This window comes from Elephas maximus, chromosome 15 (genome assembly GCF_024166365.1).
Source record: "Elephas maximus indicus isolate mEleMax1 chromosome 15, mEleMax1 primary haplotype, whole genome shotgun sequence".
Classification (NCBI taxonomy): domain Eukaryota; kingdom Metazoa; phylum Chordata; class Mammalia; order Proboscidea; family Elephantidae; genus Elephas; species Elephas maximus.
The window spans coordinates 81902940-81928638 of record NC_064833.1 but is presented as its reverse complement, the minus strand read 5'-3'; the positions used below and the strand labels follow the sequence as shown (position 1 = coordinate 81928638).

The 25699-nt window shown below is 39.5% G+C and overlaps 1 protein-coding gene across 17 annotated transcripts in view; it reads right to left on the bottom strand.

The window, feature by feature from the left end:
- ASPH (aspartate beta-hydroxylase) overlaps nt 1-25699 on the bottom strand; it is a 236926-nt gene that overhangs the window by 33144 nt on the left and 178083 nt on the right. For all 17 annotated transcript variants that reach the window (XM_049854244.1, XM_049854240.1, XM_049854242.1 and 14 more), the window contains 3 exons: nt 22967-23065; nt 18775-18864; nt 13570-13707 (listed from right to left, as the gene is read on the bottom strand). In XM_049854244.1, coding sequence (XP_049710201.1) covers nt 13570-13707; nt 18775-18864; nt 22967-23065 — 327 coding nt within the window. The remainder of the gene's footprint in view (nt 1-13569; nt 13708-18774; nt 18865-22966; nt 23066-25699) is intronic.

Below are 25699 nucleotides of genomic sequence, written 5' to 3'. Positions count from 1 at the left end.
TGGCTTGGGTCAGGTGCACCTTAGTCTTCAAGGTGACATCTTTGCTTTTCAACACTTTAAAGAGGTCTCTCAAAGCAAATCTGCCTAATGCAATGCATCTTTTGATTTCTTGACTATTGCTTCCATGGGTGTTGATTGTGCATCCAAGTAAAATGAAATCCTTGACAACTTCAATCTTTTCTCCATTTGTTGTGATATTGCTTATTGGTCTAGTTGTGAGGATTTTCGTTTCCTTTATGTTGAGTTGTAATCCATATTGAAGTCCGTGGTCTTTGATCTTCATCAGTAAGCACTTCAAGTCCTCTTTATTTTCAGCAAGCAAGGTTGTGTCATCAGCATAACGCAGGTTGTTAATGAGTCTTCCTCCAGTCTTGGTGCCCTGTTCTTCCTCTACATTTACTTCGTCACGCGGTAGGCTCTTTTTTGTCAGTCATTATTGGCAAATGGTCACCTTGAAATTACTTTTTTTTTTTTTTAATGTCATAACCAGATACAATATTAACATTCCTATAAATAAAGGTAGTTAGCAAAAGTAAAGCACATCACACAGCACTGAGCTGAATACAAACTGTGTGGAGCGCTTGAGATTCAATGTTGCAGGACTGTGGTTAAGGTCCAGGCCTTGTTCCTTCCTTTCCTAATGCACAGCTTAGTCCCTGGGAGGTACAAATGGTTAACTCTCGGCTGATAACCAAAAGGTTGCAGGTTAGAGTGCACCCAGAGGCTCCTCGAAAGAAAGGCCTGGTGATCTACTTTTGAAAAATCAGCCCCTGAGGTCCTTAAGGAGCACAGTTCTACTCTGAACACACATGGGGTCACCATGAGTCAAACATGTAAGGACTACTGCTTTTTTTTTTTTTTAATGTATAGCTTAACACAGGCAGAGTTAAAATAAAGAAGACCAGGGGAAAAGAACGTTGAAATGAACACTTGATTGACAAAAAGGAGAAGGAGATAAGACATAAAAGCAGATACTAATAATGTTGAGGGCACTATTGAGATACTACTAAATACTACTTGTTGCCACTGGGCCAACTCCCACTCACAGCAGACCTATAGGACAGGGTAGAATTGCCCTATAGGGTTTCCAAGAAGTGGCTGGTGGATTTCAACTGCCGACCTTTATGGTTAGCAGCCAAGCTCTTAACCACTACGGCCACCAGGGCTCCACTACTGAGACACTGACTAGGATATGGAATTTGAGGACAAGGACACGTTGGTTCAAATCTCAGCCTTGTCACCATCAAATATGTGATCTTGGGAAAATTTTTCAACTTCTCTAATCCTTAATTTACTCATAGATAAACAGGCACAATAACGGCTATCTTGCAGAGTAGTTGCAAAGATTAGAAATATATACCAAAGTTCTCAGCATGCTGATGGTAAATAGGAGGCATTTAATCCATGATAGCTGTTATATTATTCTTTTAATAAGTATTTCAAAATTGTCTTTCCAAGTCATTTTTTAGAAATTAGGAAATATACATATTCCCATGGAAATAAGATAATAAATAACTTAAAATTATAAATCATCATAATAAATAATAACAATAACTAATACTGAGCATTTTCTATTTACTTATTTAATCTTCTGAACTACCCATGAAACAGATATTATTACCATAGTCATTTTGCAAATAATGAAATCAAAACATAAAGAAGTGTCACTCAATGTCTTACTCAATGTCACAGAGCTAGGAAGGGATGAATAAAACATACAGAACCAGCCAATGTGGCCAGGAAACCTGTGTTCTAAACAGCTTCACTATATTGTTCCACTGATGATTACATTAGATTCTTCATGAACCCCCCAGAAGTCTGTTTATTTATGACACACATGAACTATAAGATACTATCGTAGTTTCCCATTTTTAACAGATTTATTGAGTTACAACTCACATACCATAAAATTCACTCAATTAAAATTTAATTTCCCCTTTCTCTCCTTCCCCAGTCCCTGACAATTTGTAATTTACTTTTTGTCTCAATGGGTTTGCCTTATCTGGACATTTCATATAAATGGAATTAAATAATATGTGGTCTGTCACTGGCTTCTTTCACTTATCATAATATTTTTGAGGTTCACCCATGTTGTACCATTTATCAGTACTTTTTATTGCCATACAATATTCCATTGCATGGATATATCACATTTTATTTATTCATCAGTTGATAGATACTTTGGTTGGTTCTATTTTTTGGTTATTATGCATACTGCTGCTATGAATATTCATGTACAAGTTTTTATATGAACATGTATTTTCATTTCTCTTGGATATACACCCAGGAGTGGGATTGCTGAATCGTGTGGTAACTCTGTGTTTAACCACTTCAGGAGCTGTCAAACTTTCTTCCAAAGTGGCTGCGCCATTTTACATTTCCGCCAGCCGTGTACATGGGTTTTACTACAAGAAGTTTTGTTATGCTGTTTTTGTTTTTCTTTATCCCAAAGCATTTTCTAATTTCTCTGGTGATTTCTTCCTGGACCCGTTGGTTATTTAGGAGTGTGTTGTTTAATTTCCACATATTTGTGAATTTCCCAAATTTCCTTTGTTAATGATTTCTAATTTCATTCCACTGTGGTGAGAGAACATATTTTTAAAATAGGAGTCCTGATGGCACAGTGGTTAAACTGCTCAGCCGCTAACTAAAAGGTAGGAGGTTCAAACCCACCAGCCACTCCACAGGAGAAAGATGTGGCAGTCTGCTTCTATAAAGATTACTGTCTTGGGAACCTTGAGAATGTTCCATGGAAACGTGAAAAGAATGTATATTGTAATTATATAGAGTGTCTATCGATAGGTTAGTCCAGTTGTTTTTTAATCCTGTTCAAGTCTTCCATTCCTTGTTTTTATTCCCATTTTTATCCTTGTTTTGTCCATTATTCAAAGTGAGATATTAGAATCTCCAACTATTATTGGGGAATTGTTTATTTCTTCTTTCTATCCATTTTTGCTTCATGCATTTTGGGGTTGTGTTACAAGGTGCATGTATGTTTATAATTATATGTCTTCTAAAGAATTGATCTTATCATGAAATGTTCTTCTTTACTTCTAATAACATTTGTTGTCTCAAAGTCTATTTTGTCTGATATTAGTAAATCCACTGAAGCTCCCTTTTGGTTTTGTTTGCATACTGTATCTTTCCCCATCCTTTTACTTGCAACAAGTTTGTATCTTTAATTCTAAAGTGTGTTTCTTATTGACAGTATATAGTTGGATCATATTTTCTTTATCTAGTCTGCCAATGTCTCTCTTTTAATTGGAGTGTTTGAACCATTTACAATTAATGTAATTACTGATAAAGTAGGATTTATGGCTGTCATTTGCTATTTCTTTTTCATGTGTCTTATGTCTTTTTTCCTGTACTCTTCCATTATTTCCTTCCTCTCTATCAAATAGATATTTATCAGTATACCATTTTAGTTACCTGGTTGTCCCTTTTTGTTATTTTCTTAGTAGTTGCTGTGGGAATCAGAACTAGCACACTAAATTAAAACAAATTTAGCTTGGCTTAATACTTAATTTCAATATGATGCAGAAATTTTGTTACAATATAGCTCCTTCCTCTCTCCCTCCTTTGCGCTATTGTATCTTTAAACATTATAAGCCCATCAGCGCATTTTATAATTATTGCTTTATGCTTTTTTTACAAAGTCAAGTAGAAGAAAAGAGTAACATACATTATGGATGTTTTTTATTCTCTTTTTTTATTTACTCATTTAGTTATCTTTAGCTCTTTATTTCTTCATGTGGATTCGAGATACCATGTAGTGTCCCTTCTTTTCAGAGTGACGACTTTCCTTAGTATTTATTGTAGGGTAGGTCTCCTCCTGACAAATTCTCCCAGCTTTTATTTATATGAGAATGTCTTAATTTCTCCTTCATTTTTGAAGCAGGGTTTTCTAGGATATAAAATTCTTGGTTGATACTCTTTTTCTTTCAGCATTTCAATATCATTCCACACCCTTCGGGTTCATGGTTTCTGATGAGAAATCAGCTGTTAATTTTATTGAGGGTTCCTTTTATGCTATGAGTCTTTCTCTTGTTGTTTTCAAAATTCTCACTTTGTCTTTGACTTTTGATATTTTGACTACGATGCGTCTATGAATTTCTTGAGTTTATCCTACCTGAAGTTCGTTGAGCTTCTTAGATGTGCGGACTAATGTTTTTCATCTAATTTAGGAAGTTTTTTGGCTATTATTCCTTCAAATAATCTTTCTGCCCTCTTTTCTCTCTCTTCTTCTGATAGTCTTATTACACATGTTGGTATGCTTGATGGTGTCCCACAGGTTTCTTTTTCCTTAGAGAGGATAATCTCAATTGAAATAGCTTCAATTTTGATGATTTTTTTTCTTCTACTACCTCAAGTCTGCTGTTGAGTAGAATTATTTAACTTACTGTAGTTTATGACTCCAGAATTTCTATTTGGTTGTTTCTAGAATTTCTATCTTCTTATTAATATTCTATATTTAGTGAAACTTCAGTAACATACTTTCCTTTAATTCTTTTGACATAGTAGACAGTTTTGTTTAGTTATTTGAACATATTTGTAATAAAATATGTAAAAAAACCACTGTTGTTGAGTTGACTCTGACTTATAGTGACCATATAGAGTAGAACTGCCCCATAGGGTTTCCAAGGCGCAGCTGGTGGACTTGAACTGACAAGCTCCTTAACCACCACTGTGCCACTGTGTCTAGTAAGTCCAACATCTTGGCCCCTCATAGGCAATTTTTATTGACTTTTTTTTTTCTTTGTGTATGTGGCATACCTTCCTGTTTCTTTGTGTGTTGTGTAATATATATATTTTTGAAGCTGGGTATTTTCGGTAATATGACAACTTTTGTATCAGACCCATTTCCCCATTCCTGGCATTTCTCATTGTTGATTTTTGTTGTTATAGCTGTTTGTTTGTTTAGTGACTTTCCTGGATTAATTCTGTGTCGTTTCTATTAGCTGTAGTGTATGGCCACAGAAGTCTCTTCATGGTTAGTATCATGGATTGAATTGTGTTTCCCAAAAATATTTGTCAACTTGGCTAGGCCATGATTCCATGTATTGTGTAGTTGTCCTTCATTTTGTGATCTGATATAATTATCCTCCATTTGTGATGTGCTGTAAATCTTAGTCTCCAAATGTTAATGAGGCAGGATCAGTGTGGGGTACATCTTGAGCTACGCCTTACAAGACAGTGTGACTCAAGCCATATCCTTACTTAAGCCACACCCTTCCTCAAGTCACATCCTTGTTTGAGTCACACCTTTTATCTCACAAGAGATAAAAGGAGAGAGAAGCAAGTAGAAGAGGGAGGGACCTTACTATCATCAAAGAAGAACTGAAAGTAGAGCATGTTCTTTGGACCTGGGGTCCCTGTGCTGAGAACTTCCTAGTCCCAGGGGAATATTGATGCCAAGACACATGGATATCTCCAGGGAACAGTGGGCCCACAGATTTTGGAAGAAGACAAAGACATTCCTCCAGAGGCAGCAGAAAAGCTTTCTTCTAGAGCCAGCACCCTGAATTCAGACTTCTAGCCTTCTAAACTGTGAGAAAACAGATTTGTTTGTTAAAGCCATCCATAAAGCCACCTGTGGTATTTCTGTCATAGCAGTACTAGATGACTAAGACAGTTAGCTTCCTGGTCAGCTAATAATTGGACAGAGATTTCCTTAAATGCCTTGAATCAATATTTCTTCCTCCCTTTGTTGAGGGCCTCCGTGGGCATGTTGGAGTAATCCTTGAATGTTGTAGCAGTTTACAACTCTAGTTTACAGCTTGTCTTAGTCATCTAGTGCTGCTGTAACAGAAATACCACAAGTGGGTGGCTTTAACAAAGAGGAATTTATTCTCACAGCCTAGTAGGTTAAAAGTCCAAATTCAGGCTGCTGGCTTCACAGGAAAGCTTTCTCTCTCTGTCAGTTCTAGAGGACTGTCCTTGTCATCAATTCTTCCCTTGGTCTAGGCACTTCTCCACACAGGAACCTCAAGTCCAAAGGACACACTGCGCTCCTGGCATTGCTTTCTTGGTGGTATGACGTCCCCAACTCTCTGCTCACTTCCCGTTCCTTTCATCTCTTGTAAGATAAAAGGCAGTGCAGGCCATGCCCCAAGGAAACCCCCTTTACATTGGATCAGGGATGTGACCTTAGTAAGGGTGTTACAATCCCGTCCTAATCCTCTTTAGCATAATCTAATCTTGCCTCATTAACTACAGGCAGAGATTAGGATTTACAACACATAAGAAAATTACAATCACAAAATGGAGGACAACCACACAATATGGGAATCATGGCCTAACCAAATTGACACATATTTTTGATGGACACAACTCAATCCACGACATTTCACCTTTTGGCCCCCAAAAATTCATGTCCTTGCTATATGGAAAACATATTCACCCCATCATATCATAGCAAAAGTCTTAACTCTAAGCCTGAAATCCAAAAATTCTTCTTCAACTGTGCCTTAGTTATCTAGTGCTGCTATAATAGAAATATCACAAGTGATAGTTTTAACAAAGAGAAGTTTATTTTCTCACAGTAAAGTAGGCTAAAAGTCCAAATTCAGGGTGTCAGCTCCAGGGGGAGGCTTTCTCTGTCAGCCTTCTCATCAATCTTCCCCCAGACTAGGAGGTTTTCTGCCCAGGGACCCCGGGTCTCTGCTCCCAGCACTGCTTTCTTGGTGGAATGAGGTCCTCCTCTCTGCTACCTTCCCTTTCCCTTTATCTCTTGAGAGATAAAAGGTGGTGCAGGCCACAACCCAGAGAAACTTCCTTTATACTGAATCAGGGACGTAACATGGTAAGGGTGCTACAATCCCACCCTAATCCTGTTTAACATAAAATCACAATCACAAAATGGAGGACAACCACAGAATACTGGGAATCATGGCCTAACCAAGTTGATACACACATTTTTGGGGGGACATAATTCAATCCATGACAAACTGTGAAATCCAGAATATGAGTTATCTGCTTCCAAAGTACAATGGTGGAACAGGCAGGCACAAGCTAGACATTTCCATTACAAATGGGAGAAACTGAAGGGAAAGAAGGAATAACAGGCACCAAGCAAGTCAGCAGAACACATTACTTTAGCCCTCAAGGCTTTGAAAATAATCCTCTGCTCTCTGAGACCCTATATACAATGTCCCTGCCCTCCAAACTCTAGGTACTGGCTACACTAGCTGAATTCTGAGTGAAGGCCCCTTGGCTCTGGGCTTCAGCTCTGCCTTCCAGGCCCACTGGAAAGGCAACTCCATTCTCTTGGCTTTAGGCACACAAGTTTCCTAGTCCATCTGAGTGGTGACTTCACCCTTAGAAACACCAGAGGCCATGGTTCCACCCTTTTAAACCCCAGAGGTCACAACCGTATCTTTTGAGACTGAGGCACCTCAGCTTCCTGTGTTCCTTGTGTCTTCAGCTTCTGCTTCCTGGTTCCTTGGCCTCTCGGCCCTGGGGCCTCACACCCACATCTGCCCTGCTGGGGCAAGTGTTCCAAAGCTCTGTAGCTCCACCAATAAGTGCGTGGAAGTACCCCACTGTGCCAAGAAGCTTCCTGTGCACAGGCACTCAGCTCTCTTGCTCTGTGGGTTGGCTCCAGTGCTGTCTGGCACTGGTCTCCTTGTTCTGGTGCTGCCGGCCCTCTGCTGCTGCTTCTTGTAGTCTGTGCTGCCTCCAGTGTAACAGCTCTCCTCACTTTCTTCTGAGTCCTCTATCCATTCACAGTTTTAAAACCACTTCTGCATTTTAGGTATCTATTTTTTTTTTTATTATTAGAGCAGTGGAAAGCCTGGTGATGTAGTGGTTAAGTGCTACGGCTGCAAGCCAAAGGGTTGGCAGCTCGAATCCGCCAGGCACTCCTTAGAAACTCTATGGGGCAGTTCTATCCTGTCCTATAGGGTCGCTATGAGTAAGAATCGACTCGATGGCACTGGGTTTGGGTTTGGGTATTAGAGCAGTACCCCACTCCTGGTACCAAATTCTGTCTTAATCATCTAGTGCTGTTGTAACAGAAATACCACAGGCGGATGACTTTAACAAAGAGAAATCTATTCTCTCACAGTCTAGTAAGCTGAAAGTTCAAATTCAGGGTGCTAGCTTCAGGGGAAGGCTTTCTCTCTCTGTTGGTTCTGGAGGAAGGTCCTTGCCATCAATCTTTCCTTGGTCTGGGAGCTTCTCCACGCAGGAACCTCAAGTCCAAAAGATGTGATCTGCTCCCGGCACTGCTTTCTTGGTGGTATGAGGTCCCTAATTCTCTGCTCGGCTCCCTTTCCTGTCATCTCTTGTTAAGATAAAAGGCCATGCAGGCCATACCCCAGGGAAACTCCCTTTACATTGGATCAGGGATGTGACCTTAGTAAGGATGTTACAATCCCACCCTAATCCTCTTTAAAATAATCTAATCCTACCTTATTAACCACAGGTAGAGATTAGGATTTACAATACATAGGAAAATTACAATCACAAAATGGAGGACAACCACACAATACTGGGAATCATGGCCTAACCAAGTGGACACATATTTTGGGGGGACACAATTCAGTCCATAACATAACTCTAACCTTTACTTCCTACTTCTGTAAGGCCTCAAGGTCAGGCAGAAGTGAGAGACTGCGGCCCTCTCAGGTACTTCCTGGGCATACACGCTGCCCTGTAAATGCATGTGACCTCATATATCTCCAGAAATATGTTAGGTCTTTTCAGATACCTTTATGGACATATTGTTCTCAGGTCCTTTTTTTTTTAGTTTTTCATCAGCTCTTATTTGCCTCAATTAGTATTGTAGCCTCAGGTAGCTGTGATTAAAAAAAAAAAAAAAAGCCACTGACTGTTTTGACAAACACCCTGGAGATAGAGTGTTTCTCTCAAATAAGGTCAAATAACAGAGTCCTGAGAACGGGGCTTTTCGGGGAGTGTGAGGTAGTGTCAAGTAGTGACAATGGTTTGCAGATGGGACTTTTTGAGCAGCCCCAAACCTGATTTACCTCCTCTAGTGACTGCTTTTAGTGACTGCAAGGAAACCCTGGTGTTGTAGTGATTAAGTGCTATAGCTGCTAACCAAAAGGTTGGCAGTTCGAATTCACCAGGCGCTCCTGGGAAACTCTATGGGGCAGCTCTACTGTGTCCTTTAAGGTCACTGTGAGTTGAAATTGACTCAGTGGCAGCAGGTTTTAGTGGCTGCAAGGCTGTTGGTTTTTAAGGCTCAGTCCAGTTACTATACCACAGACTTTTCTGTTTTTAATGAGATTCAACACTTTATCGTCAATAAATGCTCCTTAGATTTTTTTTTTTTTTTTTTGGGTTTTGATTGTTACAAGCTTTTGGATAACTTACAGAGTTAAAAAAAAATTTGATTTTGACCATTTTTGCCAATGTTTTAGATGGTTTAATGGAGGGGTAACTTTACAGTGATATTCCCTCTATCATTCCAAAGCCCTACCTCATCTGTAGTGTTTTTATAAGCAACTGTGTGTTCGAATTTTCAAAGGAAACACTGGACATTCTAAATATTCTTCCCTTATACAGCAACAATTTCCAGGAAACAATGCCCTTGGTGCTTGCTCCCGAAATAGCTAAGAGAAGGGAAGTTTTCCTCCCTAGGCCTCCCTTCCACAGTGCAGTAGCAGGAATAATTTCCTCAACATTCAGGCAAGGCCAAGAAGGATACCAACTGCAGTAACTGTTCACACGTAAAGGATGCTAAATAGTAAGACTTTTATATTCCTACAACTTCTAACGCTCCTATGAAACAACTAGAGAAAAGAAGGTTTGTAGAAATTCACATGAACTCATACAGAAAATCTAATTTTTAAGCTCCTATTTTTTTTTTTTTTTTATTACATGTTAGATTCCATGCTAGACCCGCATAAGATGACACGGCCCCCTTCATCTTAGAGAATACAATGTCATGAGGCTACGGAGAAAGAATACAGTGTGTTATGCGCTTAAAGAGGACGCATAAGGGGCTTTTGGATATATGCAAGGAGGGACACTCAATTTATCTTGCTAGAAGAACTTACGTTCTTATCTAACATCTGAAGGATGACTGTGAAGGGAATAGGAGAGAAGGAAAAGAAAAAGAGGCAAAGGAAGAGTCTTCCAGGAAAAATGTAGTAGCATATGGAAGGTCTGCTGGAAGGAGGAATTTTGGCTGGATTGAAGACAGTAAAGAGCACTGGTAATAGATAAAAGACTGGTCAACCAGGTCTTCTGGGTAAAGCTGAATCATTAACCAAACACGTTAAGTTAGAAAAGAGCATTAGCCATGGGATTCCATGGTGAGTTACTTTTTCACATTGAGTACAATGCCTTTATGCAGCTAAATAAAGAATAGAAAAGAAGGAGTTAGAAGTCAGCTTGGGGAGCATAGCTTTGGTCGAAATTTTCACAGTAGTTGGTCCAGAGTGGAAAAAGCTTTCTTAGAAAATAAATGACAAGAAAAGGAAAAGAGAGAGCAGAGAGCAATGCTTGGTTCCGAGTGCATGTCCACAGGTGGCAGGGTTACTAAACACTGTAGGCTGCCTTCCCTACGTCCACTGTGTGCCTTCCTCCTTCCTGGCAGAACCCTAGTTTTGTGTGGGCACCCACCCTTCCCCAGGTACTCCACGTAATTTAGAGGAAGTAAATCCTTTCACAGCCCCAGGGCTTCGTCCGCTGATTTAAGGATAATCTCATAGCTCCTTGCCAGTGATTAACCCAGGACGGAAATATGACTTAATTGGGCTCAATCAGCCCTAAGGAAAGATTTTTGTTCCTTGGTTGATGGAGAGGTATGTTCCCCCTTTTTCCTCCTGGGTACCCTGTTGTCCCAGTTGCTGGCAGCCACCTTGCAATAAATCAGCATGAGGAGAAATATGATCAAGGATGAAATGTAGAACCAAGGAAATCTTCCTCCTGATCATACCATACCCGAAATCTACTCTACTTCTGGGCTTCCGGTAATGTGCGACAATCAAGTTCCTTGTTGTTTCAGCCAGTCTAGAGCTGCATTTCTGTTACTTGAACTTAAAAGCATCCTAAACACTGCAATAGGATGAAAAACCTCACAGAGACCAAGAAAAGAGTTTAGATGGCAGAGGAGAATCAGAAGAGCTCAATGTCATGCGACCTGATGGAGAATGTCATATGGTCTCTACAAAGCAGAGAATCACTGGCAGGGCTAAATGCAGCAGCCTTACCAAGGAAGATGCTGTGCCTGCACTAGTTCTGCTTTAGACATGGGACCTCTTTAAACCATTGTTACCACAGCAGGGTTTAAAGACTATCATAGGGTAACTGAAGGCAAACCACTTTACACCTAGATTATGATAATTATAAACTGTGCCTTTATAATGAAACGCGGAATAAACAAGGTCAAGCAAGACCTATTTAACGAAAGTACATTAAAACTAACTTGTAACTTCTCTCTTCTCCCAGGAAACCAAATTAATCAGTGAAGTCTTTTAAGTCTTAGACATACATTATATTCGAGATGCTCTTTATCAAAAAAGTATGAAAATTTTTAAATAATGTCTTAGTTATCTAGTGTTGCTACAACAGAAATACCACAAGTGGCTTTACAGACGGCTTTTACAAACAGAAATCTATTTTCTCACAATTTAAGAGGCTAGAAGTCAGAATTCAGAGCACCAGCTCATGGGGAAGGCTCTCTCTCCGTCACCTCTGGAGGAAGGTCTGCGTCGATCAGGACAGCCTCTTCTCAGCCGTGTCCACATGCAGGCCTCTCTCTGGCCCTTGGCCCCTCGGCCAGACCTCTGCCCTGCTCAGCCAACTGTTACAAAGCTCTTTAGCTTTGCCTATTAGTGCCCAGAGGCACCCCACTCTGGCAGGAAGCCTCCTGCTCAAAGGTGCTCAGCTGTCTCTTGCTCCATGAATTGGCTCCCGTGCCATCTTGTGCTTGTCTCCCGGCTCTGCTGCCACTGTTTCTTGCCATCTTGCCCCACCTCCGGTGTTATAGCTCTCTTTCTCTGTCTCCTGGTTCTAGGAGGTTCTCAGCACAGGGACCCCAGGTCTAAAGGACATGTTCTGCTCCCAGCTCTTCTTTCTTAGTGGTATGTGGTCCCTCTCTCTACTTGCTTCTCTTTCCTTTTATATCTCTTAAGATAAAAGGTGATGTAGGCCACACACAGGGGAACTCCCCTTACCTCAGATCAGGGCTGTGACCTGAGTAAGGTGTTGCATCCTACCCTAATCCTCTTTAACACAACCTAATCTTGCCTCATCAACCACAGGTAGAGATTAAGATTTACAGTACATAGGAAAATCACATCAGATCACAAAATGGAGGACAACCACACAATACTGGGAATCATGGCCTAGCCAAGTTGACACATATTTCTGGGGGACACAACTCAATCCATGACAACCATCTATCCAAAGGAAGAGAAAATAGTATAATAAACCTCTATATACCCATCACCCAGATTCTAGAATTATCAATATTTTGTCACTGTTGCTTTTTCCTCCCTCCATTAGATGTAAAATAATTTATTTGAAAATCAGAATATTTCCCAATATAGACAATGCATAAAAGGCAGGTACATTCTCAGGCCAGACTACTGAAGCCAATTTAATTTGTAAGATGGGTGACATCTCTAACATTTTGAGCAGAAAACAATGTTATTGAAACTATGAGTTAATTAACCTCTCATTTTAATAATGTGTCTAAGAAGAAGGGGCTTACCTAAGCAAGGCAAACTTCAGATCTAGCATAATCATTAAAAAGATGGCTGAGTTACAGTTTGAATTTAATTTACCAATCTGAAGGCTTCCATTTTTTTTAAGCCATTAAGTTGTTCAAATCACCTAGTTTCTCTTTACCACAAACCTACCAGAACGTTTTCTAAAAATATTTGTATCTAATTTTTTTCATAGCCTCAGGATCAGTGGTTCTCAGAGTGGTTCTGGGACACCTGGGGGATCCCTGGACCCTTTCAGAGCGCCTAGGACACCAAAATTGTTTTCTCAGTAATATGAAGAAGTGATGTGCGCTTTCACTCTTACTCTCACACAAGCACACAGTGGAGTTCTCCAGAGGTCACATGATGTGTGGTAACACCACCATTCTGATGTGTGTGGTAACACCACCTCGTGGAGGAGGTACTGACCAGCTGCCTTCCGCTAAGCCAGGAATTAAAGAGGTTTGCAAAATTGTAAAACAATGCCAATCTTCTCATTGCATTTATAAAATTTTGAAGTTATTTATATTAACATATTATCTTTTTAAAGAATTCATAAATATCACATTTTTTTCCATTTTAATTTCTAACACAGTAAATATTGACAAATATAATCTATAAACAAATGTTCCTTGGGGGTTCTCAATACTTTTTAAGTATGCAAAAAGGTCTTCAGGCTAAAAAGATTGAAAATTGTTACTCCAGACAATTCCCTTCTCCTCCATCTGAAATAAACGTTTGCCTAATGGGATGAAAAGGTCCTTTTTCAAGTATCAGTGGAAAGAAACGTTATACCCTCTCTGACATTCCCTACCACGATAACATTCTCTGACAACAAGCAGGACACAGACAAAGACGCAGGAAGGCTGGTGTCCGAGCTAATCCTCACCTTCACCAATTCTGTGTAGCCCGTTTCCTTCGTGGTCCACCACGGCTGAGCTTTGAGTCCTTTCACGTTGTAGAGGGATCGCTGCCAAACAGATGCAAAGTGTCCTCTCTTGTGCCCAAGCTCGTACCACTTATATGCCTGAAGTGACAGAGAGGATGAGCTCCAAACTATTCTCTAAATTCAGCATTTTAAAAAAATTTTAGAATAAAAAACACTCACAATAAGCTGTGACTTTGAGACATTTCAATAAAAAACTTGCCAGTTAGGTGCCCAAATGTATTCCACTGGTATCAATACTGTTATTTCCTTGGGCTTCTGATTATGATCTATTATAAATAAATGTGTGAATGGTATTTTCACTCTCAGGTTATAAACTCTCTGTACACAGGACTCACTCATTTTGGTCTTTCCCAGAGTGTCTAGCACAAAGAACATTTAGGACATATTTGTTGAGTGGATAAATACTTGAAGACAGCAAAGGGAGAAATATTTATATCTTAGCTTTCATTTCTTAAGTTCTAACTTTATATTTTAACAAGAAAGAATTATAATTTTAATAATTTCTTCAAAGATATTTACATTTGTGAATTTAGTGCTAATGCACAGAGCAATTTCTTTTGACATGTGCATTATCTCCATGTCTGCTCGGAAGAAGACCACGAGGTGACTGTGAGTCATCCACCAAATTAAGCAGAGAGAAGGGAAGTATTATTCTGAGTTGGCAATAAATACAGTGATAGCCTACACTAGGTTTTTTTTAAAGGAAACTTCCAAAACATTTTCTTTTGCCGTAAGGGGTAACATGTGTGACTCCAGGCCAGCTGGAACGTGGTACAGATCGGGTCCATGCTGACTGGCCTTTTCAGGGACAGCTGGCTGCAGAGCACGCTGCCCCATAAGTGTGCCTCCAGTGACACCCTGACCATACGCTCTCAGAGTCACCCTCCCCCGTGTTTCCTGCACCTTGCTGGGTCCACTGTCTCCAGAACAAAAGGGGTTTCAAGCGGCTCACTTACTACTCTTCCCTCCATTACACAAGTCTGATCTAATCATTACTTTTGAGGAATGACTTCAAATATATGTCTTCATCAATAAAAATAGATATCTCATTTCAAGCTGACTACTGCCCTTATAAAACTCCAAAAACACATTAGATGTAAAAAAAAATTTAATTTTTAAAAGTCTAAGTTCAAAGCTCAAATTTTCCTTCAGTAGAAAAATGAAATGTGATCGCAATGCTACTTGTTTTCACATACATAATCTCAGCTGATTTTTCTAATAATTGCAAATAGCTCTATCTTACAAATGCTGAGGCTGAGGCTCAGAAAGGCTGAGTATACCCACCTAGAACCCCAGGTTCCGGGAAACTTATTCTTTGTATCATTAAAAAAAAAAAATCTATTGAAAGTAATTTTCTCATTTAATCTTCTTTCTCAATGATATTCCAAATTACTAATGTATATATCGTTGTTGTTAGGCGACTTGGAGTTGGTTCCGACTCATAGCGACCCTATAGGACACAGCAGAACTGTCCCATAGGGTTGCCAAGGAGTGGTTGGTGGATTTGAACTGCTGACCTTTCGGTTAGCAGCCAAGCTCTTAACCTCTGTGCCAACAGGGCTCCTAATGTATAGACTATTCATTCTCAGAAGTTTTCTTTGAAATATACGTAAGTTTTACCCACAAAGTAGTTTCCTTTAAAACCAGAAACTGGAAACAACTAAGCATTGTCTGATTTAAAAAAAAAATAGCATTTTACCTTTGAAATTTATTTGACTACCGTTGTTATTTTTGTGCAATTTAAATTTAGGATTTTATTTTCTATACCTTCTGTTGTTAAAGTCAATAACAATATTAATGGCAACAGATCAATTTTTGAAACTCTGACAGTCCATTAACTTTTGAATCACTAGAAATTAATTTTAAGGACTAGGGTTATTGTTCTGAGAGTAAGAAAAAATGACAGGAAAACAGCAGAACTTGTAGCTCTAGTTCAGGAGTTATGAGTCTTGGGTTTTAACATTCACTATGCTTGCTGTCTGGGCAAGTCACTTAGATGCAACGGCATGCCCGAACCATCTATGAGGTCTTCCCTGAGACTCAAAGGGAGCATTACTGCATCAAACGGTCCCCTTAGTTCTGCATCCCTCTGTCGTTTAACTTGCAGAACAAAGAAATTCTTGACAAATGGTGTATCAGAAATCTGTAAAAATCTTATTTAATGATAAAGAGAGAACTCAATTAATCTAGATTACTCATTTTATTCTTTTTTAATCTAAACCACCTCACAATAAAAATGGCTCTAAAGTCAATGATTTAGACTCCTCTGAAAATTTCCTCTTTACTATTTCCCTTGGAAACCCTGGTGGCGTAGTGGTTAAGTGCTACGGCTACTAACCAAAGGGTCGGCAGTTTGAATCTGCCAGGCACTCCTTGAAAACTCTATGGGGCAGTTCTACTCTGTCCTATAGGGTCGCTATGAGTCAAAATTGACTCGATGGCACTGGGTTTGGTTTGGTTTCATTTTTTTCTATCCCTAATCAGCAATACTAACATAGGCAGTAAGCATACTGGGACACCTTAAGTCTGTTTTTTATCAATGCATTCTACACTTTCTTTAACTTATTGTCATCCATGGTTTTGACACACATACACACACACACTCAGAAACACCCAGGCTATGTCCAAGGACGGGCTTGTCCCACGTTGCCCCTGCTGGAGTCCGCTCTGCCTGGAGTATGGTGGACAGTGAGGTGTGCAGTGAGAAAATGGGAGACATAGTTACTGTGAGAAAGGCTGGTGGTGGTTTGCCTGTGCAGACAGTAAATGCCACTGCCTGGAAACGAGACTTTATATTTCCTCTGCACTGAGCATGGGGTGGACTGGACGAAGGTAAGACTAAAGTAAGAGACAAGAGCAGAGTCTTATGGCCATCCTTGAGGTGGAAGGTAACAAAGGCTGGAATTAAAAGACCTATGAAATAGAGACAAAAGACACAAGGAAGCTGAATCCCCAGAATGTGGCTCAGACTAGACTGGAGCTTTCCCAGGAGAGGGGAGAGCTAAAAGTGACCCAAATTTTGATGCTCAGCGGTTGACCACATCATCAAAAGAGAGAGAGAACCGAGGGGGAAAGACAGTTTAGAGAGCAAGACAACAGTGAGTTGTTTCTGTGACCGGCATGTGGTACACCAAGCAGGCAATAGGTTACAGGAGTCTGTACTTCGGCAGGGAGAGCGCCGGGCTTGGGAGTTATGGAAACACCGGGCACAGCTGAAATGGAGCTGATGCTCATAGCTGTATTCCTCCCTCTTCCTGTCCATACTAACACATCTGCAAGAAAAATCTTCCTCAAAAACTGTTTTATTGTCAACCTCTGTAGCACAGAGGCGTTTGCTTCTGATGCACCGATGGCCTTTGGAGCGGAAGCAGAACTCCCACACCAGAGCAAGGAGGATGGTCCTTCCCAGGACGGCAAATGCAGGCAACAGTAGTCAGCTCAGTTTCAACATATACTATTAGGGATAGGCTAAAAGGGGGTTTCTATAGACTCAACGGCACTGGGTTCGGTTTGGTTCCGTATAGGCTTCTTTTGTTATTTTCTTTGTCTCCTGTAGGGACGAATCTTTATGAACTCTTTAAATTCAAGAACAGTGCTTTTCGTTGCATATTCATGATAATTAAGCTTGCAGAACAGTCCCCTAGGTTTAAATCCCAGGCCCTCAACAAGTGTTCAGTAGTGAATTCTCTGCCCTTGAAGTAAGAGCTGTTTTCATGTAGAATGGGAGATAAATTATAGACTTTTATCTGTCTTTGTCCTGGACTCCGAAATGTTCAGAGGTAAATTAATTAATGACAATTACATTTATACTCATCAGACCTGAGCATCTATCCAGTGTTACATACTGTGGCAAATCGTTATCACCCTCCTTCGAAGGAGGTACGGGGTGGTTTACATCTAACAGAATGGAGGGACACAAAAATGATTCCTAATCAGTAATTTCTTCTCCTTCTTTCTCCAAACACCTAATGTCTCATGCTATTTCAGATGACTGACTGGTTGGGGAGAGGGAGAAAGATACAGATAAGCAGAACCATATAAAGAAAACAGTGTCAATTACCCAAATCTCTATTGCCCCCAAATGGTTTACGTCTCTAGCTGGCAATTACCCTGTTGCAAACCCCCTTGCTTCCTGAACTCTTAATTGTCCAAACGGTTCCATATTTTTATTAATTTTAGAAACCTGAAACTGTGCTTCCCTTAAAGTGACTTGATTATGTACATGGAATGTAATGATTATAAAGATCCCACTTCTCCACTTTATCAACCCACACTAAGGAGAGCCCAGCCCAAGAGGCACTACAGGGGTGCAGGACAGAAAACTCTGCCACCTAGCAGAGTTGCCTAAGTAATGGAGGATCATTTAACAGTCTGGACATTCATAGTACAAGATGCCACGATTAACGATCAAATGTTACGTGTAAAGAAGCTGGCGTACTCAGAAAAAAGGAATAATCACAAAGAAAACACAAAGCCAGTTTCAGCTACTACATCTTTTGTGTCAGAGCTTGTCAAACGACTATCACTACATTTGTCCATCTTGAATATGCTTTTAAATATTTCAGAAGTCAATTAACCAGTAGGCCCAGGGTGTATAACAATCAGCCGAATAAATAATGCATTCTAAAGATAACTACTTTTAAAATTTCCAAATACACAAATCAGGTAAATAATTAAAATATTTTCGATAGTTAAAGCAATTTCATTGGCACCTCGTCATTTTGTAATTTATGAAACACTTTTTCAAAGAAACACCTCTCTCTACACACATACCCACAGACACACACGCACAGACACACACACACAGATACACACAGACACCCATGCACTGATATACACAGACACCCATGCACAGATACACACACAGACACTCATACACACTACCCACACTGATTTCAAGGCCGACCTTGTGATTACTCAGCTACTTTCTTGAAAGAAACTATAAAGTCAAATCCCAAAAGTTCTTTATAGGAGTAAGGAGGAATTTTTGGGGCATTTTGAAAATAGTTTAACTATAATAGTTTAAATGGTTAAGTCACCACCTTCAAATGTTTATGCTTAAAATACTTTTCAATTGTACCTTTTTCCTAGAAATATAGTTTTTCTACTCTACCCTCTGTTAGAAGAAGTTCAGAAACCAGTTACCTCTTTGTCCCCAACCCTCTGCATGGCATCTCCCAGGTGGAAATAAAATCGTCCATCGTCAGTGCCGGGTTGGCCAGATTCTATCCCTTCCTGTGGGAACGTTTACAAGAAAAGCATTGAGAAGGAAGGGGCAGTGTGAGGATGTGTGAACAAATTAGATACCAGATTTAATTCACTGGTTTATTTAATCTTTATATGATACGTGAGGATCTAAGAATCAGAAAAACACATCTCAATATTACAGGTTGACAACTGGACAACATTTCCAGTGGAAAACCAAAGCTGGTGATAAGGCTAAATTTACCAGTGTGGTTATAATTAACTAGTGGAACAGCCTGTAAAGTTAACATGATATTTTGCAAATATTCTCTGTGGGAGCAATCATATTTCAATAGTCCAAACAGTTCTCTGGCCATATATCTATCGCATCTATTTTGTTCTTCAAATCTGACCATATGGCATCTAGAGGCTTTTATTCCTGAATCAAAATGTTTAACTGCCCGTAAGATGTTTGAAGCGATAGACACCCAGTTGCAAGTCATGTTTCTTTCAACTTAAAAAAAAAAAAAAAGAACAAAAAAGTTATCATCTTTTAGTAAAATCTTTAAAACATACAATAGGATTAACTCAATTTGAATCTTTAAAAATATAATTCTTATTAAACAAATCCTACCCAAAAGATTTAACTATTTTTAGTTAAGATTTAAATTAAAAAAAAAAAAAGAAAATGCTAAAGCAAGGGAATGAATGTAGAAAAGCTAAAGAAGGACAAAGGTCAAATGTATTTAAATGCCAAGGAATTCTGTCTGAAAATCTGCATGTCTGAGGCTTCATCGAAAAAAAAAAAAAATTCTTTTTTTTTTTTTTTCATCACAAGAAGCCCATTATTTCTCCTAGGACATTTTACTGCAATAACATTGGAAGCGAGCTCGATGGAATGGGAAAGCATCACTCAGAAGAGGAGAGCTGCGTTCAGAGCTCTTGACTGACACTCAAATGTCCTCCCTCATTAACTAACTCACTCTGCTCTCCATTTTGCCACCTCTGAAGCAGGAAGAGTACAATTAGCCTCTTATTATATCTGTGGAAATATAAGTGGAACAGTTTAAATAAGAGAAACCTACATGCCACGGGGTTCTGGCAGGTAAAGAAAGGTTTGCAGCTGCCTGAGGGCAGGAAGGACAGATTGGAGGCTGTACACCCACCTCAAGGGTGCCACTGTTTGGTTCCATGTGTGGGCATGAGGGCCAGATAGAATTTTCAAGAGAAACTAGAAATCTGCATTTTTATATAAAATGTCCAGATTCTCAAATAAGGCAAGTAATTAAAAGTATTTTTAAAAACTGCTGGCCAAATAAAATATTTGAGACAGCATGCAAGTTCAAGTTGAAGCCGAAGCAAATTAAAACAAGTCCACGAGAGCCAAAATACGACCTTGAGTATATCCCACCTGATTTTAGGGACCACCTCAAAAATGGATTGGATGCGTTGAACAGTAATGACCAAAGGCCATACAAGTTGTGGGATGACATCAAGGACATCATGTCATTAAAAAGACAAGAAAGAAAGCAAAGACCAAAATGGATGTCAGAGGGACTCTAAAACTTGCTCGTGAACGTAGACTAGCTGAAGCAAATGGTAGAAATGACGAAGTAAAGAGCTGAACAGAAGATTTCAAACAGCAGAAAGAGAAGACAAAGTAAAATATTACAATAAAATGTGCAAAGAACTGGAGTTGGAAAACCAAAAGGGCAGAACAAGCTTGGCATTTCTTAAGCTGAAAGAACTGAAGAAAAAATTCAAGCTCCAGTTGCAATATCGAAGGATTCTATGGGCAAGATATTAACTGACACAGGAAGCATCAAAAGAAGATTGAAGGAATACACAGAGTCATTGTACCAAAAAGAATTGATTGATGTTCAACCATTTTAGGAGGTAGCAAATGATTATAAAGAAAAAAAAAATTTTTTTTTTGTTTATATGATTAAGAACCGATGGTACTGAATAAGAATAAGATGGTACGAGTCTCATTGAAGGCACTGGTGAAAAAAAGACTTCAGGAATTGATAGAATACCAATTGAGATGTTTCAACAAATGGATGGAACGCTGGAGGTGCTCACTTATCTATGCCAAGAAATTTGGAAGACAGTTACTTGGCCAGCTGACTGGAAGAGACTCATATTTGTGCCCATTCCAAAGAAAGGTGATCCAACAAAATGTAGAAATTATTGAAAAATATAATTAATATCACACATAAGTAAAGTTTTGCTGAAGGTCATTCAAAAGTGGTTGCCAGAAATTCAAGTCAGATTCAGAAGATGACGTGGCGCAAGGGATATCATTGCTGATGTCAGATGTATTGTGGCTGAGAGCAGGGAATACCGGAAAGATGCTTACCTGCGTTTTACTGACTACGCAAAGCCATTTGACTGTATGGCTCATAACAAATTGTGGAAAACGTTGTGAAGAATGGGAATTCCAGAAAAATTAATTGTGCTCATGAGGAACCTGTACATAGAACAAGAGGATACTGCATGGTTTAAAATCAGGAAAGGTGTGTGTCAGAGTTTTATCCTTTCACTATACTTATTCAATATGCATGTTGAGCAAGTAATCCTAGAAGGTAAACCATATGAAGAACACCACATGGTGAGGAAGACTCATTAACAACCTGTGATATGCAGATGACACAATCATGCTTACTGAAAGTGAAGAGGACTTGAAGCACTTACTGATGAAGATCAACGACTACAGTATGGACTATGCCTCAACATAAAGGAAAAAAACCATCACAACAGGACCAATGAGCAACATCATGTCAAGGATTTTACTTGGATCCATGAACAACGCCCACAGAAGTAGCAGTCAAGAAATCTGCTGGAAAAAACATATTAAAAAGCAAAGATATCACTTTGAGAATTAAGATGCACCTGACCCAATCCATTATATTTTCAATTGCCTTATATGCATACAAAACTGAACAATGAATAAGGACACCAAAGAAGAATTGATGCTTTTGAATTATGGTGTTGGCAAAGAATACTAAATATACCACGGACTGCCAGAAGAATGAACAAATCTGTCTCGAAAGAAGTACAGCCAGAATGCTTTAGAAGTGAGGATGGAGAGACTTCATCTCACGTACTTTGGACGTGTTATCAGGAGGGACTAGTCCCTGGAGAAGAACATCATGCTGGATAGAGTAGAGGGTCAATGAAAGAAAGACCCTCAACAAGATGGACTGACACAGTGGCTGCAACGATGGGCTCAAAGAGCAATAATTGTGAAGATGGCGCAGGACTAGGCAGTGTTTTGTTTTGTTGCACATAAGGTCAGAACAACAACCATTTGGCCAGCACAGTGGTTACTATTTGGGATCTCTGATTTAAGCCATGTGAAGACAGAATCATAAAATTTAATATACTGCTCCTTAAAAAAAAAGTTTAAAGCCAATCAAGCAGCTACCTATGCTGTCCAAAATGATAGCTACGTGTTACTCCTTAAGTTGAAATTAAATAAAATGAGAAATTCAGTTCCTCAGTCATACTAGCCACATTTCAGGTGCTCAGTGGCCACATGTGGCTAGTGGCTGCCATATTGGATGGTGCAGATAGAGAAAATTTCCATCATTGCAGAAAGTACTATTGGATAGTTCTTAGACCAAATGTGATCAAATTGTCAAGTATTCAATAAGATATGTGAGAAAAAAGTAACAGCATATTTTAACCTGAACATTTTGAGCTATGAGGATTTGGGGGTTTCACCTGTGTGTCTGCATTTGTTACCTCACTTTACATGGGTAGTCATGATCCCTGTTTAAAGTAGACTCAAGTCCTAAGTCATCTGTAAAAGGAAAATTTAATTCATTGTCCAAACTTTAAGTCCTGTATCAATAATTCTTCTTGTCATTTAACAAGACAGAAAACTAAAAATAACTGCAGTTTTAGGCATTCCTTCCTAAAGTGTCTTCCATATAGTCTCTGCTCATCAGGTTGGTATTTCTGTACATGATGCTCTCCATTGCGGGGTGGGGTCCACACTTTATATAGAAGTCATGCTCAGAGGGTATCCATGCTGCTGATGAAGAGACTCAGCAGCGCATACCAACCAATCCACAATGCATAATCAAGGGTGTCCAGGTCAGTCAGAGCAAACAGAAGACGGAAGAAGAGGAGAGGCAATGACAGTTACCTTTAAGTAAGGAATGCTCTCCGCAATCTTGTTCTGTGCCTTCAGGATGAAGCCATAATGCACTTTAGCGAAGCCATCATTGGGTGTCACGTTCAGAACCTAAATTGAAAGGAAACCGAAACATATGATGATTGACTGAAGCCTACAAATTACTGTTGAAACGAATTTTAATTAGCTTTGCTGTACGTGGATCAGATTATGATGTTATAGTTAAAAAAAAACTAGTGTTCTCTCTCATTGCAATGGCCCCATTTCCTCTCAATTCATACTGCTTTCACGTCTAAACACTGGGTCCTCAAGAATTAAGAAATGAATGAAAAGGAAATAACCTTTAAAGCATTGTTTTAACAATGCAAATCAGCAACACATCTGTCAATCCGTAGGACTTCAACAGCTTTTAGTGTTTAAGGGAAAACTGCTCTAAATTTGCCAGACTTGAACACACTTCTGAATGGTTATTAATACATTGCTTTATACATTTCCTTAATTAAGAGAAAATCTGCATACAAAAATTTCTTCAGTGCCCAGACTATTTTACGCACTGAAGATAAAATAGTGAGCAAATCTAATATTCTGTGACAAACCCGAGATAAACATTTAAAATAAATCACAGCATTGTTTATTATTACATGCATTTATTATGGTTAAAGACAAATTATGCAAAATATTAGCAGTGAGTAAATAAAACAGCAACATTTTCAACCTGCAAAGCTGCTTAGACAAAAATACACGGAACAAAGGAGAAAGATGAATAGGGTATGAGTTGGTTGTACGTAGAGAAAAGATGAATGCCTTGTATCATGCCTTCACCCTTGAACCTGAATAGAAAGGAAATTCACATCCAACATGGAATCCTTAAACAGACGGAGCACGTGTATCTTATGTCCTCCGGGAGTCTGCACAGCACACCCTGCCTGTACGTTAGCAATTTTGCCAGCTTCATCAACAAACCCTGCCAAAACCATCTTCAAAATATATTCAGAATGACAAACTACAGAATGGGAAAAAATATTTGGGGACCATATATGTGATAAGGGTGTAATACCCATGAGAGGGAAAGAACTCCTACAACAACAACAGAAAGATAAACAGCCCAATTAAAAGATGGGCAAAGGAATTGAATAGATATTTCTTAAAATAAGATATACAAATAGCCAACAAGCACATGAAAAGATGCTCAACATCATTAGTTACTAGGAAAATGCAAAACAAAACCAACACGAGATACCACTTCACACCCACTAGGATGGTTATTATTATCGAAACACCAGAAAATAACAAGTGTTAGCAATGATGTGAAGTAAGTGGAACTCTCGTTCATAGCTGGTGGGAATTTAAAATGGTTCAGTCTCTGTGGAAAACGATTTGGCGCATCCTCAAAAAGTTAAACATAGGATCACCATATGATGTATACCCAAAAGAATTGAAAACAAGGACTCAAACAAATACTTGTGCACCAATGTTAATTGCAGCACTATTCACAATAGTCCAAAGGTGGAAACAACCCAAGTGTTCATCAACAAATGAATGGATAAACAAACATAGTACATATGTACAATGGAATACTACTTAGCCATAAAGAGAACGTTCTAATACACGCCATAGCATGGATGATACCTTGAAAACTTTATGCTAAGTGAAATAAGTCAAACACAAAAGGACGAATATTGTATGATCCCACTTATACAAAATATCTAGAACAGGTAAATATACAGAGGCAAGTTTATTAGTAGTTACCAGGGGTTGGGAGCAGCAGAGAATGGGGAGTCATTGCAAAGGGTATGGTTCAAAATCTCCCATGGGTCCACTTCACTCAGAGTGAAAGGTAAAGTCCTTGGAAAGGCTTCCGAGGTCTCCCTTGAACTAGGCCTCTCTACCCCTCTGGCCTCCTCACCTACCACCAAGCCATCCAGGACTCCTTGTTGTTCTACAGCAAGCCAAAGCTTCCCCTGCTTCAGCATGTTTGAACCCCTTTGCCTCAATCTCTCCTCTGTGGACATCCAAACAGCTTGCCACCTTACCACAATGAAGTCCTTGGTCAACGCTACCACCTCAATGAAGCCTGACCCGAGCGCCCATTATAAAACAGATCTCCTGACCCCCATCATCCAGCACTCTAACTTCGACTCAACTTATAGCATGGATCGCATGTGACCTTATTATATTTTATTTTCCCACTAAAATGTAAGGTCTGTAGGGACTTTGCCCATTTTGCTCACTGCTGATCCTCAGTGCCAGGACAGTGCCTGGCAGGGAGCAGGTGCTCAACAGACGTGCAATGGATGAATGAATGTGTGCCTGCCAGTAGTTTCTTCCAAAACAGAGCTCGGAAGCATGGATGTGGCTTCATCCACGTCTTCCACGCACCTGTCGCTGAGCTAGGCTCTGTGCAGGAGCTCAAGAAATTCCTCCGGAATTAAAGTGAATTGGTCCTGATCCCATTTCTGCTGGCATAACTATGGAGTGATGATTACAAGGATCACAACCACACAGATGACATCTCTGCTTATTCCAGGGACACAACTATCATCTCAATTAATTAACATATCTATCCATTTAATAGGCATTTTAGAACATGCAGGACTCTTTGAGGCCTTGGACAAATAAACATGGATAAGTTCTCTTTTCTAAGGGGCTCTCAGTCAAGTCAGGGAGGCAGATTCACATGCGGCCAATTCTAAGTGCAACACAGGAACAGGCACCAGGCATGCCAGAGAAAGACCTGGTGACCTG